This window comes from Ranitomeya variabilis, chromosome 8, assembly GCF_051348905.1.
Source record: "Ranitomeya variabilis isolate aRanVar5 chromosome 8, aRanVar5.hap1, whole genome shotgun sequence".
NCBI lineage: Eukaryota > Metazoa > Chordata > Amphibia > Anura > Dendrobatidae > Ranitomeya > Ranitomeya variabilis.
In genome coordinates, this window is record NC_135239.1 from 142,371,749 (window position 1) to 142,388,118 (window position 16,370).

At 44.1% G+C, this 16,370-nt stretch overlaps 1 protein-coding gene across 1 annotated transcript in view; it reads left to right on the plus strand.

The window, feature by feature from the left end:
- Nucleotides 1–8,980: 8,980 nt before the first annotated feature.
- Nucleotides 8,981–16,370, plus strand: part of CHADL (chondroadherin like) — a 303,864-nt gene continuing 296,474 nt past the window's right edge. The window contains exons 1-2 of the mRNA XM_077277509.1: nucleotides 8,981–9,107; nucleotides 14,385–14,545. Coding sequence (XP_077133624.1) covers nucleotides 14,390–14,545 — 156 coding nt within the window. The 5' untranslated portion in view covers nucleotides 8,981–9,107; nucleotides 14,385–14,389. The remainder of the gene's footprint in view (nucleotides 9,108–14,384; nucleotides 14,546–16,370) is intronic.

The following is a 16,370-nucleotide window of genomic DNA, read 5'->3' on the forward strand; positions in this document are numbered from 1 at the left end:
ACATCTAGTTAAGTTCCCTATGGGGTCTAGTTTCAAAAATGGGGTCACTTGTGGGGGTTTCCACTGTTTAGGCACATCAGAGGCTCGCCAAACGCGACATGGCGTCCGATCTCAATTCCAGCCAATTTTAGATTGAAAATGTCAAATGGCGCTCCTTTCCTTCTGAGCCCTGCAATGCACCCAAACAGTGGTTCTCCCCCACATATAGGGTATCAGCGTACTCAGGACAAATTGGACAACAACTTTTGGGGTCCAATTTCTCTTGTTACCTTGAGAAAATAAAAAATTGGGGACTAAACGATCATGTTTGTGGAAAAAATAGGATTTTTTTATTTTCACGCCCGGGCGTTATAAACTTTTGCGAAGCACTTGGGCGATAAAAGAGCTCACGACACATCTAGTTAAGTTCCCTATGGGGTCTAGTTTCAAAAATGGGGTCACTTGTGGGGGTTTCCACTGTTTAGGCACATCAGGGGCTCGCCAAATGCGACATGGCGTCCGATCTCAATTCCAGCCAATTTTAGATTGAAAATGTCAAATGGCGCTCCTTTCCTTCTGAGCCCTGCCATGCGCCCAAACAGTGGTTCCCCCCACATATGGGGTATCAGCGTACTCAGGACAAACTGGACAACAACCTTTGGGGTCCAATTGCAGCGCCCCAGAGACCTGGTCGTTGCAGTAACATCGCTCTGCCACTAAGGGGAGTGATGGTACATCCGATTGCACTGAAGGAGTTCTCCTGACCAGGTATCACAGGCACCAATACACTTCACGGTCTGGCCTCCAGGGGGAGCTAAGGGTACTATGCATTAGGCCGCTCCTCACAATCTGGTAAAACTGGGGGTTGGATAGAAAGTTAGGGAGAAGCTGACTGGGTTGGAACCAGGCAACATCCTGTGGCAGGGGGTGTTGCAGGGGAAAGATTAAGGGGGGTCCCTGTCAGGGGTGGGATCCTGACAGAGGCCTAGCGAACAAGAGAGAGCATTAAGGAACTGCGCCTGCACGACATTGCGGCGGTATCTCAAGAAAGGACAAGAAGCGAGGTTTATTGTGAAGCAGTGAGAAACGAGATCACAGCAAAAAGGAGATAACACCAGTAGGAGTCGTGCCATAAGATCGAGGCAACATCCTACTGAGGCGCGTAGCCGGTGGCCGGAACGCCGAGGAAGTATTGGGCTCCAAGCATTACTTCAAACCAACGGCAGGACAGTTAATTATAGGTTGGCTGTCTCACCTAAATCACCTAAGCAGACATAGGGGGCAATTGTGGGAGAGGGGCGACACTAGGGTCCTGGAAGAACTCCAGGCCTACCCATCATACGGTGCGTCCTAGCCATATCATCTGGGGGACGGAGAAGAACATCAGAACAGATATAAGTTGTGAGAAAGAACATCAGAAACAGACACAACAGTTGTGAGGACTATCCCGTGGTGCTCAGCAGGGAAGTACTACAACACACAGGCGCTAGAAGGTAGGCACAGATTTCCACCTGCAAAGGGAACTCTGGAGGTGCCTTCGGACCGGCCGGTCTCAGCCAGCCCTGTTAACAGTGCTCCGGATTGAGGATCCTGAAGCCTTCAGTAAAGAGGTAAAGAGACTGCAACCCTGTGTCCTCGTTATTCACCGCGACCTACACCACGCACCATCATCACACCTTTCATTGGACGCCCCTTAGCAGGGTCATGGACCGGGTCTAGCCACCGTGACAACCCCAGAACTGAGACAGAGAGGCCCGGTACCGAGTACCCCGCGGCCCTGCGTCTGGGGGCACTCCACAATTTCTCTTTCTACCCTTGAGAAAATAAAAAATTGGGGACTAAACGATCATGTTTGTGGAAAAAATAGGATATTTTATTTTCACGCCCGGGCGTTATATAAACTTTTGTGAAGCACTTGGGGGATAAAATTGCTCACGACACATCTAGATAAGTTCCCTAGGGGGTCTAGTTTCCAAAATGGTGTCACTTGTGGGGGGTTTCCACTGTTTAGGCACATCAGGGGCTCGCCAAACGCGACATGGCGTCCGATCTCAATTCCAGCCAATTTTAGATTGAAAATGTCAAATGGCGCTCCTTTCCTTCTGAGCCCTGCCATGTGCCCAAACAGTGGTTCCCCCCCCCACATATGGGGTATCAGCATACTCAGGACAAATTGGACAACAACTTTTGGGGTCTAATTTCTCTTGCTACCCTTGAGAAAATAAAAAATTGGGGACTAAACGATCATGTTTGTGGAAAAAATAGGATTTTTTATTTTCACGCCCGGACGTTATAAACTTTTGTGAAGCACTTAGGGGATAAAAGTGCTCACGACACATCTAGATAACTTCCCTAGGGGGTCTAGTTTCCAAAATGGGGTCACTTGTGGGGGGTTTCCACTGTTTAGGCACATCAGGGGCTCGCCAAACGAGACATGGTGTCCGATCTCAATTCCAGCCAATTTTAGATTGAAAATGTCAAATGGCGCTCCTTTCCTTCTGAGCCCTGCCATGCGCCCAAACAGTGGTTCCCCCCCACATATGGGGTATCGGCATACTCAGGACAAATTAGTCAACAACTTTTGAGGTCCTGCAAAAGAATACACCAGCGCTGCCTCCCAAAGTCACTGAGCAGCAGGAACCAAGACAGAACAGAGGCTAAAACTGTCAGAGAAAAGGGTACAATATAAAGAAAAACTGGATCCGCGCTACAGTGCTGTAAAAACAACTCAAAATATGCACCAAATAATTAGCTTAGGCAATGCACAGTAAATAAAACAACAAAGGGATGATTGCTGGAGTGCCCAGTGTTACACACGACACCAAGTATGTACAAATACCATGACCAGCATCAGAGAAGGGCCTGGAGAGCCGGTGAAAATTGCCACACTAACCGTTATTCCAGTACCCAGTAGATGATGGTGTATGCGGGTCCAATAGAAGGTGGTGTCCGTTGGGCTGGTGTGTGGGCAGATTGGGCGAACGAGCAGACTGCCGTGTGGAAGAGCTGCGCAGAGCCAGGGACAACTCCGGCCGGTAGCGTCCCTGGATGCGAGCGGGAAACAACCAAGGGAGGAGCTCGCTGGCGCAAGGCTCAGCGTGTGACGTCACTGAGCTAGGAGAGAGTACGGGGTGCCACAGGAATCAAACCGACGCGTTTCGAAGGAGCGGCGTCCTTCTTCATCAGGGTTACTGATCCCTGAAGATGCCCCGCTATTTAACCCCCCCAAGGTGTCACTCAAACTGCCCGGTCCGCCCCACAAGCCCGCTCCTAGGATGGTGTGCAATGGGAATACTGGTAATATAAGAAGTAATGAGGAATATAAGAGGCATGAACCGCAAAATAGACCTAATAGAAGTTATAGCCTGTATGTGTTACACATATATAGTGCAGATATGGGACAATACTGCTGCAATAAATTAAGTGAAATAGATAAAAACAAATCTTTAATAAATACTAAATTAAAATTAATTATACTAAAAAACTGATTAAAACCCATAAAATGGGACAAATAAAACCAATCAAGGAACATGGGGATAATGCGCTCCCTAATACGATGGGAACCCCAAAGAAAGGGGGAAAGAAAACACTGGTCTAAAAAGCAAATATTTCAAGCCCATGATTAAGGCCTTTCGGTGCCAGGCTGTTAAGGGAGAAAATCCAATGGGATTCGGCCCTGGACATGGCTTTTATCAGGTTGCCTCCTCTTAAATTTTGTTTAACTTTCTGAATACCCCAAAATACGATGCCTCTAGTGGATTTATCATGCCTCTCACTAAAGTGCCGGGAAAGTGGGTGGCCCAGGAAGCCTTTATGGATATTGGTGAAATGTTCCTTTATCCGGACCATCATGGGTCTCTTGGTGCGGCCTACGTAAAGTTTTCTGCACGGGCACTCAATGGCGTATATAACCTTAGAAGAAGCACATGTAATGTTGTCTCTGATGGTATACTCATTCCTGTCATCCATATCCGAAAAAGTAGAACGGCATGTTTTCTGGAAGGATGTATGCCGGCACCCGTGACAGAATCCGCATGGTGTAAATCCTGTCTTAGTGTTAGTAGGAGCCTCCGATGTTTGTTTGTACTTAAAAGATTGTCTTGTGGTGGGGGCTATAATACTGCCCAGGGATTTTGCCTTCTTAAATATGAATCTTGGTAGAGGTGGCAAAAATTCCCCTATGATTTTGTCCCCCTGAAGTATAGTCCAATGTTTGTTAATGATGGACCTGAATTTGGTGTGCCCAGCGTGGAATTGAGTGATAAAGGGTAGCTGATGGATCTGGTCCTGTATATTCGTTGGCTGGTTGGTAAATTTCACTCTATGTAATATGGCATCCCTGGGTGTCTCCATGATGTCTTTCTTGGCGCGCTCCAGTAATCCTCTAGGGTAACCATCCAAAAATTGTTGGGTAAGGAGGGCAGAGTCCTTACTAAAATCTTCTAAGGTGGTGCAGTTCCGTCTGATTCTTGTGTACTGGCCCTTGGGCACATTAGTGAGCCAGACTGGGAGATGGCAGCTGGTCATACCAATAAAACTGTTAGAGTCCACCTCCTTGCGATAGCATTTGGTGAATATCTGGTTGCTCTCTATGAAAATGCTGAGGTTCAGAAAGTTTATACTTGTCGTGCTAGTAGTGGGTGTGAATTCCAACCCAAAGGTGTTGTTATTTAGATTAGATATGAAGAGATCCAGCTCGGCCTTAGGACCATTCCAGATGAAGAGCACGTCGTCAATAAAACGACGCCAAAGAACCAGACCTGTACGGAGGTTACCGGATGGAAAAATACAGGACTCCTCCCACTTGGCTACAAAGAGGTTGGCATACGCGGGAGCAAACCGTGTACCCATTGCAGTACCACAGGTTTGCAGGAAGAAGTCACCTTCATACCAAAAATAGTTATGCTGTAAGATGAATTGGATACACTCTTCGATAAAGGTGACCTGGGTACTCGGATATGTGTCCAGAGTTTGAAGGTACTGCCCTGCAATTTGACAGCCCATTTTTTGGTCGATCACTGTATAGAGTGATTTTATATCCAGGGTGCCTAGAAAGTAGTGAGGTTCCCACTTGACTTTTTCAAGGGTGCGAAGAATGTGGCCCGTATCCTTAAGGTAGGCCGGTATGAGTTGCATGCACTTCTGTAAGTAAAGACAATCCTTTAAGTACAAACAAACATCGGAGGCTCCTACTAACACTAAGACAGGATTTACACCATGCGGATTCTGTCACGGGTGCCGGCATACATCCTTCCAGAAAACATGCCGTTCTACTTTTTCGGATATGGATGACAGGAATGAGTATACCATCAGAGACAACATTACATGTGCTTCTTCTAAGGTTATATACGCCATTGAGTGCCCGTGCAGAAAACTTTACGTAGGCCGCACCAAGAGACCCATGATGGTCCGGATAAAGGAACATTTCACCAATATCCATAAAGGCTTCCTGGGCCACCCACTTTCCCGGCACTTTAGTGAGAGGCATGATAAATCCACTAGGGGCATCGTATTTTGGGGTATTCAGAAAGTTAAACAAAATTTAAGAGGAGGCAACCTGATAAAAGCCATGTCCAGGGCCGAATCCCATTGGATTTTCTCCCTTAACAGCCTTGCACCGAAAGGCCTTAATCATGGGCTTGAAATATTTGCTTTTTAGACCAGTGTTTTCTTTCCCCCTTTCTTTGGGGTTCCCATTGTATTAGGGAGCGCATTATCCCCATGTTCCTTGATTGGTTTTATTTGTCCCATTTTATGGGTTTTAATCAGTTTTTTAGTATAATTAATTTTAATTTAGTATTTATTAAAGATTTGTTTTTATCTATTTCACTTAATTTATTGCAGCAGTATTGTCCCATATCTGCACTATATATGTGTAACACATACAGGCTATAACTTCTATTAGGTCTATTTTGCGGTTCATGCCTCTTATATTCCTCATTATTTCTTATATTACCAGTATTCCCATTGCACACCATCCTAGGAGCGGGCTTGTGGGGCGGACCGGGCAGTTTGAGTGACACCTTGGGGGGGTTAAATAGCGGGGCATCTTCAGGGATCAGTAACCCTGATGAAGAAGGACGCCGCTCCTTCGAAACGCGTCGGTTTGATTCCTGTGGCACCCCGTACTCTCTCCTAGCTCAGTGACGTCACACGCTGAGCCTTGCGCCAGCGAGCTCCTCCCTTGGTTGTTTCCCGCTCGCATCCAGGGACGCTACCGGCCGGAGTTGTCCCTGGCTCTGCGCAGCTCTTCCACACGGCAGTCTGCTCGTTCGCCCAATCTGCCCGCACACCAGCCCAACGGACACCACCTTCTATTGGACCCGCATACACCATCATCTACTGGGTACTGGAATAACGGTTAGTGTGGCAATTTTCACCGGCTCTCCAGGCCCTTCTCTGATGCTGGTCATGGTATTTGTACATACTTGGTGTCGTGTGTAACACTGGGCACTCCAGCAATCATCCCTTTGTTGTTTTATTTACTGTGCATTGCCTAAGCTAATTATTTGGTGCATATTTTGAGTTGTTTTTACAGCACTGTAGCGCGGATCCAACTTTTGAGGTCCATTTTCTCTTTTTACCCTTGGGAAATTAAAAAAATGATTGCTGAAAGATCATTTTTGTGACTAAAAAGTAAAATGATAATTTTTTCCTTCCATGTTGCTTCTACTGCTGTGAAACACCTGAAGGGTTAATACACTTCTTGAATGTGGTTTTGAGCACCTTGGGTGGTGCAGTTTTCAGAATGGTGTCACTTTTGGGTATTTTCTGCCATATAGACCCCTCAAAGTGACTTCAAATATGAGGTGGTCCCTAAAAAAAATGGTTTTGTAAATTTTGTTGTAAAAATGAGAAATTGTTGGTCAACTTTTAACCCTTATAACTTCCTAGAAAAAAAAATTTGTTTCCAAAATTGTGCTGATGTAAAGTAGACATGTGGGAAATGTTATTTATTAACTATTTTGCGTCACATAACTCTCTGGTTTACAATATGTCACGAGAAAACAATGTCAGAATCGCCAAGATCCGTTGAAGCGTTTCGGAGTTATAACCTCATAAAGAGACAGTGGTCAGAAATGTAAAAATTGGCCCGGTCATTAACATGCAAACCACCCTTGGGGGTAAAGGGGTTAACAGTGGAGGCCTGCTGCATCCTGTTAGATGTGCATTTGTCATCAGACAGGGTTTTAGGAAGAACGTATCTTATGGTATGTGGTTTTTTACATCTACTGGAAGGCGCTAGCTCCTTAGTTATAATATATACACAGATCATAAGAATTGAACCTTTCTGCAGTCCACCCAATGGTAATTCCTGATCATGCCAGGTGGGCACTCTTCTTCCCTTATTTCGACTTTGAGTTTCACTTTTGTCCTTCGAAGAAGAATGTTAAAGTGGATGCCTTGTCATGATCCTTTGATGTGACTGATTCCCAAGAGGAGTCACAGCACATAGTTTATCCCACTAGGATTATTGAAGCAGCTTCTGTTCTTTTAAATATATTCCTCCAGGTAAGACCTTTGTTCCTACTGCTAGGATTGCTTGCCTCTTCTGATGGCCCTCACTGGCCAAGGATGTTTGGGACTTTGTATCTGCCTGTCCACTGTGCGCCACAAGCAAGTCCCCAGGAATAAGCCTTTTAGTCTCCTTAGGCCCCTGCCGGTTCCTTCCATCCTCTGACAACACATAGCCATGGATTTCATTACGGATCTGCCCCTCTCTGAGTTTTGGAACACCATTTGTGTCATGGTGGACAGGTTTTCCAAGAAGCCCTCCTTCGTTTCATTGGTTGCTCGTCCCTCCTCTCCCAAGCTCGCCATGCAGTTCTTTCTGCATGTGTTTCATCTCCATGGATTTCATGGCATCCAGTTCATATTGAAATTTTGGAGAGCTCTGTGCAAGCTGCTGAATATGCAGCTGGATTTCTCCTCCATGTATCATGCTCAGACAAATGGGCAAGTGGACAAGTCAAACAGGTTCTCGAGAACTATATATGCCACTTTATGCTTTCATGTTTTAACAAATTGTTCCTCTATTGAAAATACAAACTGCACAGAAGACAGGTAAGTATAAGTGTTATGTCAATACAAAGAAATGCTGATTACAGTAATTATAAGAAGCACAATTGATCCTGATTAAAGGCCCATGTGGAGAAAAAATGCAATATAAGTCACATATAAGTATTTCACAGGAAAGAAATGTATATCATCCCCAACTAGTGGTCAAAGCAATTCAACTCAAGAGGTTCACAGTTAGTCAACTCAAGGAGTTCACAATTGGGAAATATGAGATGTCTATTTTTTTGACCTCTGAAATGCATTTATGGTTAATCTTTTCCTTTTGACTCAATGCTCATGTGCTGCCCTGTTAGACTAAGCATTTGTATTCTACATTGTTTACATTTCAGCGTTCATTAGGACCCATGAACATTCGGTCAATTATGCATATTTGGTCACTTTTGCATACTTGAGAGTGGTTTTATACTTCACATTATAGCCATTCATATAGTCTGTATAGTTGTATTAAACATAACATATCTATTCCTGTGGTCTGTATAGCAACCATTTAGAAATAAGTATTTTGCGCTTAATTATATTTATTTCCATTACTATACTTATCCGTGGAGTCCCTTACTGAGACATTGGTCTGTGAGTTAATACATACTCTCCATTTTTGGTATTATGTTCCACTGAATTAGAATTAAGCATTTACACTTTATCATTTTTATATTTTCTGATTCATTGTACTTATTTGTGAAGCCCCTCACTGAGAGATTGACCTGTGATATAATATTATTTTCCCTCTGGGGTATAAAAATTGTTTAGATATTGGATTTGCTGGACGTGTTGACTTCTCGCAGTATTGTTTTCTAATAGAATCAATATGTACATACTGCTTTGTATTTTGAACCTGTGCTGCCAGCCCCATCCTTACACTGTGTGACCTGACCACATCTCAGTCTTCACCCTCTGATTCTCATATTTCTGCTTTGACCCACAGGTGAGTTGTTGCAAGTCTGAGCACTGCCCTAGAGTGGCACCTAGTTACTACTCTAACAGCCCAAGCCCTTTTCACCATCAGAGGCTCTAGTGAAGATCGAGTAGTCACTTAGTTACACCGCTCCAAGGTAAGCCAAACCAGTGGTGCAGTGGGTCCACACCCACCATCGTCACACATATTGCATAGTTACTGAAGATTATTGGCAGATTGCAAAGTTGCTGAAGACTGTGGGCAGATTTCAGACTTAGGGTACCGTCTCACAAAACGATTTACCAACGATCACGACCAGCGATACGACCTGGCCGTGATCGTTGGTAAGTGGTTGTGTGGTCGCTGGGGAGCTGTCACACAGACAGCTCTCCAGCGACCAACGATGCCGAGGTCCCCGGGTAACCGGGGTAAACATCGGGTTACTAAGCGCAGGGCCGCGCTTAGTAACCCGATGTTTACCCTGTTTACCGTCGTAAATGTAAAAAAAAAAAAACAGTACATACTCACATTCCGGTGTCCGTCAGGTCCCTTGCCGTCTGCTTCCCGCACTGACTGACTCCCGGCCGTAAAGTGAAAGCAGATCACAGCGGTGACATCACCGCTGTGCTCTGCTTTCACTTTACGGCCGGGAGTCAGTCAGTGCGGGAAGCAGACGGCAAGGGACCTGACGGACACCGGAATGTGAGTATGTACTGTTTGTTTTTACATTTACGACAGTAACCAGGGTAAACATCGCGTTACTAAGCGCGGCCCTGCGCTTAGTAACCCGATGTTTACCCTGGTTACAAGCGAATGCATCGTTGGATCGGTGTCACACACACCGATCCAACGATGACAGCGGGAGATCCAGCGACGAAAGAAAGTACCAAACGATCTGCTACGATGTACGATTCTCAGCAGGGTCCCTGATCGCTGCTGCGTGTCAGACACAGCGATATCGTATGGATATCGCTGGAACGTCACGGATCGTACCGTCGTAGCGACAAAAGTGCCACTGTGAGACGGTACCCTTAGTGAAGACCACTGGGAAATTCCAGAGTTACTGAAGACTATGGGCTGATTGCAGACTTAATGAAGATCGCTGGCAGATTGCAGAGTCACTCAAGACAGTAGGCAGACAGAGAGGTACAGGATGACAGGAAGTGGCATAGAAACCGCAGACAAGAAGCAAACAAAACTCTGGAGTAACAAGAAAGTCTAAATAACATGGAAGCCGCAGAGAATTAGGAGTCATACTGGAAACCAGCGAACACACAACATAGGTCCTATAAGACCAGGAACAGGTAACAGACAGAACGCCGAAGTAACAAGAAAGTCTGAAAACCATGGAAGCCACAGGCACACAGGAGACATCCAGGAGAGTCTAGCCATTTAGCAGTGGTACTGAAAGCAGCAGACATGTAACTCGGGGACTGGAAACCATGGGTATCTTGGAGAATAGACAAGAACTGTGCATAGACAGGACTTTCTAGGACAGTATGTCTTTTAGTCTAATACCAATACCAGGTGCGTGTCTTGTGAGGCCTCACATAGGCCTAGAAAATAAACACATGGGAGCATGCCAGTGCACTTGCAAAGCCCGATGTGGCGCACAAGAAAGTCTACCAAACCAGGGTGAGGGAAGCAAAACACAGATCCAAGACAGGAACGTTATAAGTCTGTTCTCACAGATAGTTAACTTTCCTCTAAAAATTGGTAAAGGCATGGTGTAGGTCTCTTTGTATTGAGACGTTCAGCTGTGTAAGGCGTATTCTCACTACGTCCTCTGTAATAGAGTTATTCGATGATAGATTAGGATCTGGTGTAAAGTCTAGGAAAGGCTCGGTAATATTAGATCAATTATGTCCTGTTGTGGTGCAGGCGACAGGAAGTCAGAGGGTGCCGATTCAGTGAAACTTCTATTAAGTAAAAGGTCAAAAGAAGAAAAGCTATCCCCTATCATAGATGAATGGCTTTTGGAGGCCTCAATCACAGAGGAAACACTCTTGTAATCACTTATGCTGACGCCATCTTGCATATTTTTGGAAGCTGGGAAGACTTTTGCAATCTTTAGAGGACTATTTTTTTGCTTTACCTCGTCTTCTTCATCTCCTTCATAGGGCCCATAGTTTCCTTCCTTGAGAGCAAAGTTGAATCCAAATAAGCTGAATTGTGCTGCTTTCCAGCAGAAATGCACACAACCTGGTTCACCACATGTCCCTCTACTAGCCCTCCCTGTTATGCCCCTTGTTGTTTTACTAATGTTTAGAACAAAATTATACTCAGCCTTCCAGTGGCTTGCTCCCAGCATTCCATCAAGTTTATGTTGTACCTGATTAAAGGGAACCTGTCACTAGATTCATTCTACCCAAACTGTAGACAACATGAATCAGAGTATGGCTGCATAAACACATCTAGGTGTGTGTTTTACTGTGAAATGCTGTGACGTTTTAGAGAAAACTTAGATTGAAAAGTTGGCAGTGCCTGTATAGAGAGACCTAAATAAGACAACACAGCCCTGGCCAGCTTCTTCCCACCCTGCTCCAGTTGATTGACAGATCTCTCCTTATAGTCCCTGGCCAGCTTTTTCTAAATATGTGGTATTTCAGAGTAAAAGATACCTGGCTACAATAATGCAGCTAGGCACTGATTCATGCTGCCCGTGGATTCAGGCCATACTGCCATAACTCTAGTGACAGGTACATGTAACATAGAATAAATCTAATTTAAAAACAGTTTTATTCCATCTGCCTTAAAAAAATACCGGTACCTAAAACACAATAGCCAAAAAACACAGACAAGCAGATGAACAGCAAAATAGCCCAAGATGCAAACAAGCACAATAATTTGTTAAAAATGTGCCTAGATATAATACCAGGCTGATAACCAAGGGGCACTAATTAACTCTAATCAGAAAGCCCTAAATGATATACAACTGCTTGCCCGTGGAGGTTGGCACCCTAAAGATGGCGACAGTGGCGCCCCAGTTCCTCGACGGCTACCTCTAAGAAACCATAGGACACTTTATCCTAGGGGAAAGTGGTGAATGAGGACCAAATAAATATAGTATAGGCAAAAGGGGCTTAAAAAAACAAAGGTGCTTCTCACAAAATTAGAATATCATCAAAAAGTTAATTTATTTCAGTTCTTCAATGCAAAAAGTGATGGTCATATATTATATAGAGTAATTACAAACAGAGTGATCTATTTCAAGTGTTTATTTCTGCTAATGTTGATGATTATGGCTTACAGTCAATGAAAACCCAAAAGTCATTATCTCAGTGAATTAAAATACTTTATAACATCAGCTTGAAAAATGATTTTAAAATCCGAAATGTTGGCCTACTGGAATGTATGATCAGTAAATGCACTCAATACTTGGTTGGGGCTCCTTTTGCATCAATTACTGCATCAATGCCGTGTGGCATAGAGGCGATCAGCTTGTGGCACTGCTGAGGTGTTATGGAGGCCCAGGTTTCTTTCATAGCAGCCTTCAGCTTATCTGCATTGTTGGGTCTGGTGTCTCTCATCTTCCTCTCGACAATACCCCATAGATTCTCTATGGGGTAAGGTCAGGCAATTTTTCTGGCCAATCAAGCACAGTGATACTGTTGTTTTTAAACCAGTTATTAGTTCTTTAGCAGTGTGGACAGGTGCCAAGTCCTGCTGGAGAATTAAATTTCCATCTCCTAAAAGCTTGTCAGCTGAGGGAAGCATGAAGTGCTCTAATATTTTCTGGTAGATGGCTGCGCTGATTTTGGTCTTGATAAAACACAACATCAGATGACTTGGCTCCCCAAACCATGACTGATTGTGGAAAATTCACACTAGACCTCAAGCAGCTTGGAATGTGTGCTCTTCCGCCAGACTCTGGGACCTTGATTTCCCAATTTAATGCAAAATTTACTTTCATCTGCAAACAACACCTTGGACCACTGAGCAACTGTCCAGTTCTTTTTCTCCTTGGCCCAGGTAAGACGCTTCTGGAGTTGTCTATTGGTCATGAGTGCCTGGACACAAGGAAAGCGACACTTGTAGCCCATGTCCTGGATATGTCTGTATGTGGTGGCTCTTCAAGCAATGACTCCAGCAGCAATCCACTCCTTGTGAATCTCCCCCAAATTTTTGATTGGTCTTTTTTGACAATCCTTTGAAGGCTGCGGTTATCCCGGTTGCTTGTGCACCTTTTTTCTACCACACTTTTTCCTTCCACTCAACTTTCCATTAATATTCTTGGATACAGCACTCTATGAACAGCCAGCTTCTTCAGCAATGACATTTTGTGGCTTACCCTCCTTGCGGAGTGTGTCAGTGACTGCCTTCTGGGCATCTGTCAAATCATCAGTCTTCCCTATGATTGTGGAGCCTACTGAAACAGACTAAGGAACCTTTTTAGATGCTTAGAAAGCCTTTGCAGGTTTTTTTTGTTAATTATCCTAATTTACTGAGATAATGACTTTTGGGTTTTCATTAGCAGTAAGCCATAATCATCAACATTAGCAGAAATAAGCATTTGAAATAGATCACCCTGTTTTTAATGACTCTATATAATACGAGTTTCACTTTTTGTATTTGGCATTTATCACTGTAGTCTTTTTGTCATTGCCTCAACGTGTTTCCCCAAGTTGAAGTTTATCAGGAGGCTGATAAGAATGCCATCTGATAGCATCACAAGCCCAGCATTGTGTCACAACCAGGCCCGTGGTTCAGACAGTATGACTCTAGTGACAGGTTCCCTTTAAAGGGAACCTGTCACCTGAATTTGGCGGGTCCTTTTTTGGGTCATATGGGCGGTGTTTTCGGGTCTTTTATTAACCCCTTTTTTCCCGCTGGCCGCACGCTGGTCGCGAAATTGACTTGACGTTGATTCGCTTTCCTCCCTAGTTAACGTGTGCGCAAAGCAATCTTGCCTTGCGCACGCACAGTATGCTTTGCCCAACTGCGGGCAAAGCCGAAAACCATTAGTGCGCATGCGCCGGCGCACTATGTCCCAGAACACAGCGAAATACTTCCGGGACATAGTGCGCTGGCGCATGCACACTAATGGTTTTTGGCTTTTCCCGCAGTTGGGCAAAGCATACTGCATGTGCGCAAGGCAAGATTGCTTTGCGCACGCGTTAACTAGGGAGGAAAGCGAATCAACATCAAGTCAATTTCGCGACCAGCGTGTGGCCAGCGGGAAAAAAAGGGGTTAATAAAAGACCCGAAAACACCGCCCATATGACCCAAAAAAGGACTAGCCAAATTCAGGTGACAGGTTCCCTTTAATATCAGATGAATTACAGCACATGTACTCCTTTAATACTCCTTTAACAATTCCTGTTAAAGTGATATAGATGCTTTCCACAGATATTACAGATATTATGAAAAGGTATAATTTTAGTTGTAAAATTATATCAGTTACTTTTTAATTAATTGTCATTTTATTTCCTAGGTATAATGAAAATGCTGCTCCAGCATTGTTTTCTAGCATTGTCTTTGACATGTGTAGTTTTTTCGGATCCATGTCCTCAGGTGTGTATTTGTGACAATATCAAAACTTTTGTGACCTGTGCCAAGAAGAATCTGACTGAAATACCAGCTGATATACCACAGGTTAGTAGATATTTTTTTTAAAATAGTTTTTTCACAAGACCTACTGTATCAATAATCAAAATTTGTCCCATTGTAATCCATAGCACTTCAGAAAACAAATATGAACCAAATACATCTGTGAGAAAACATATCCTAGACAAATAAGAAGAGATCTATGATACAGTAGAAGCTTTAAAAGTTTATTGAAAAAAATATATATATTTACAGGGGTTGGACAAAATAATGGAAACACCTAGAAACATCAACAAAAGTTAGTTTAATATGGTGTAGGTCCACCTTTTGCGGCTATTACAGCCTCAATTCTTCGAGGTATGGATTCATACAAGGTGTGAATTGTTTCCAAAGGAATTTTAGCCCATTCTGCAGTTAAAACACCCTCCAGTTCTTTGAGCGACGATGGCGGCGGAAATCGGCGTCTAACTTGAATCTCTAATATTGACCATAAATGCTCAATAATGTTGAGGTCTGGGGATTGTGGGGGCCAGATGAGATGCTCAACTTCATTAGAATGTTCCTCGTGCCATGCTTTAACGATTCTAGCTGTATGAATTGGTGCATTGTCATCCTGAAAGATGGCGTTCCCCTCCGGGAACAGTGCTTGAACCATTGGATGCACTTGGTTGCCCAAAATGCCTAAATAATTTCAGCTGTTAATTCTTCCATGAAGGGATATCATTGGGCCGGCGGATCTCCACGAAATAGCACCCCAGATCATCACAGAACCTCCACCATGTTTTACGGTTGGGAGAAGGCAGTCTGGATGGAATGCTTCTTTCGGCTGTCTCCAAACGTACACTTGGCCGGAGGTCGGAAATAGGGTAAACGATGATTCGTCTGAGAACATCACATGTTTCCACTGCTCGAGGGACCAATTCTGGAGGTTTCTACACCACTCTAAACGCTTGGAAACATTTGTCATTGAGAGCAGCGGTTTTCTAATTGCAGTTCTTCCGTGGAATCCAGATTTGTGCAGCTCTCGACGAACGGTTTTCGTGGAGACTGGGTTCTGTAGGTGTTCATTGAGCTCAGCAGTGATTTTCGGAGCTGTGGTCTCTCTCACAATTCGCTTTAGAGTCCGACGGTCTCTCTCAGTCAACTTTGACTTTCGGCCAGACCTGTGCTTTGCTGCAGACGTTTTTCCTTCTCTTTCAAACGCAGTCATTACTTTGGAGACAGTACCTTTTGACACGTCAAGCATTCGGGCACTTTCTGTTACACTAGCGCCTGCCATACGAGCACCAACAATTTGGCCTCTTTGAAAATCCGAGAGGTCTGCCATTGGTATCAGGTTCTCATCAATGTTCTTACAATTATGCTAAACAAACAGTTAATGTACATACACATATCACATAACACAAATAATCAACTACAAAACATTATCATATGTCACGGTTTGCATGTTTATCACATGTTCGAAGATTATGATGCCAAAATGTTAGGTGTTTCCATTATTTTGTTCAACCCCTGTATATATATATATATATATATATATATATATATATATATACTAGACTGGGGCCCGATTCTAAAGCATCGGGTATTCTAGAATATGCATGTCCCCGTAGTATGTGATTCGCGGCAGACTGTGCCCGTCGCTGATTGGTCGAGGCAACCTTTATGACATCATTGTCGCCATGGCAACCATTATGACATCTACGTCGATACTGTGCCCGTCGCTGATTGGTCGAGGCAACCTTTATGACATCATTGTCGCCATGGCAACCATTATGACATCTACGTCGATACTGTGCCCGTCGCTGATTGGTCGAGGCCGCCAGGCCATATATATATACTAGACTGTGGCCCGATTCTAACGCATCGGGTA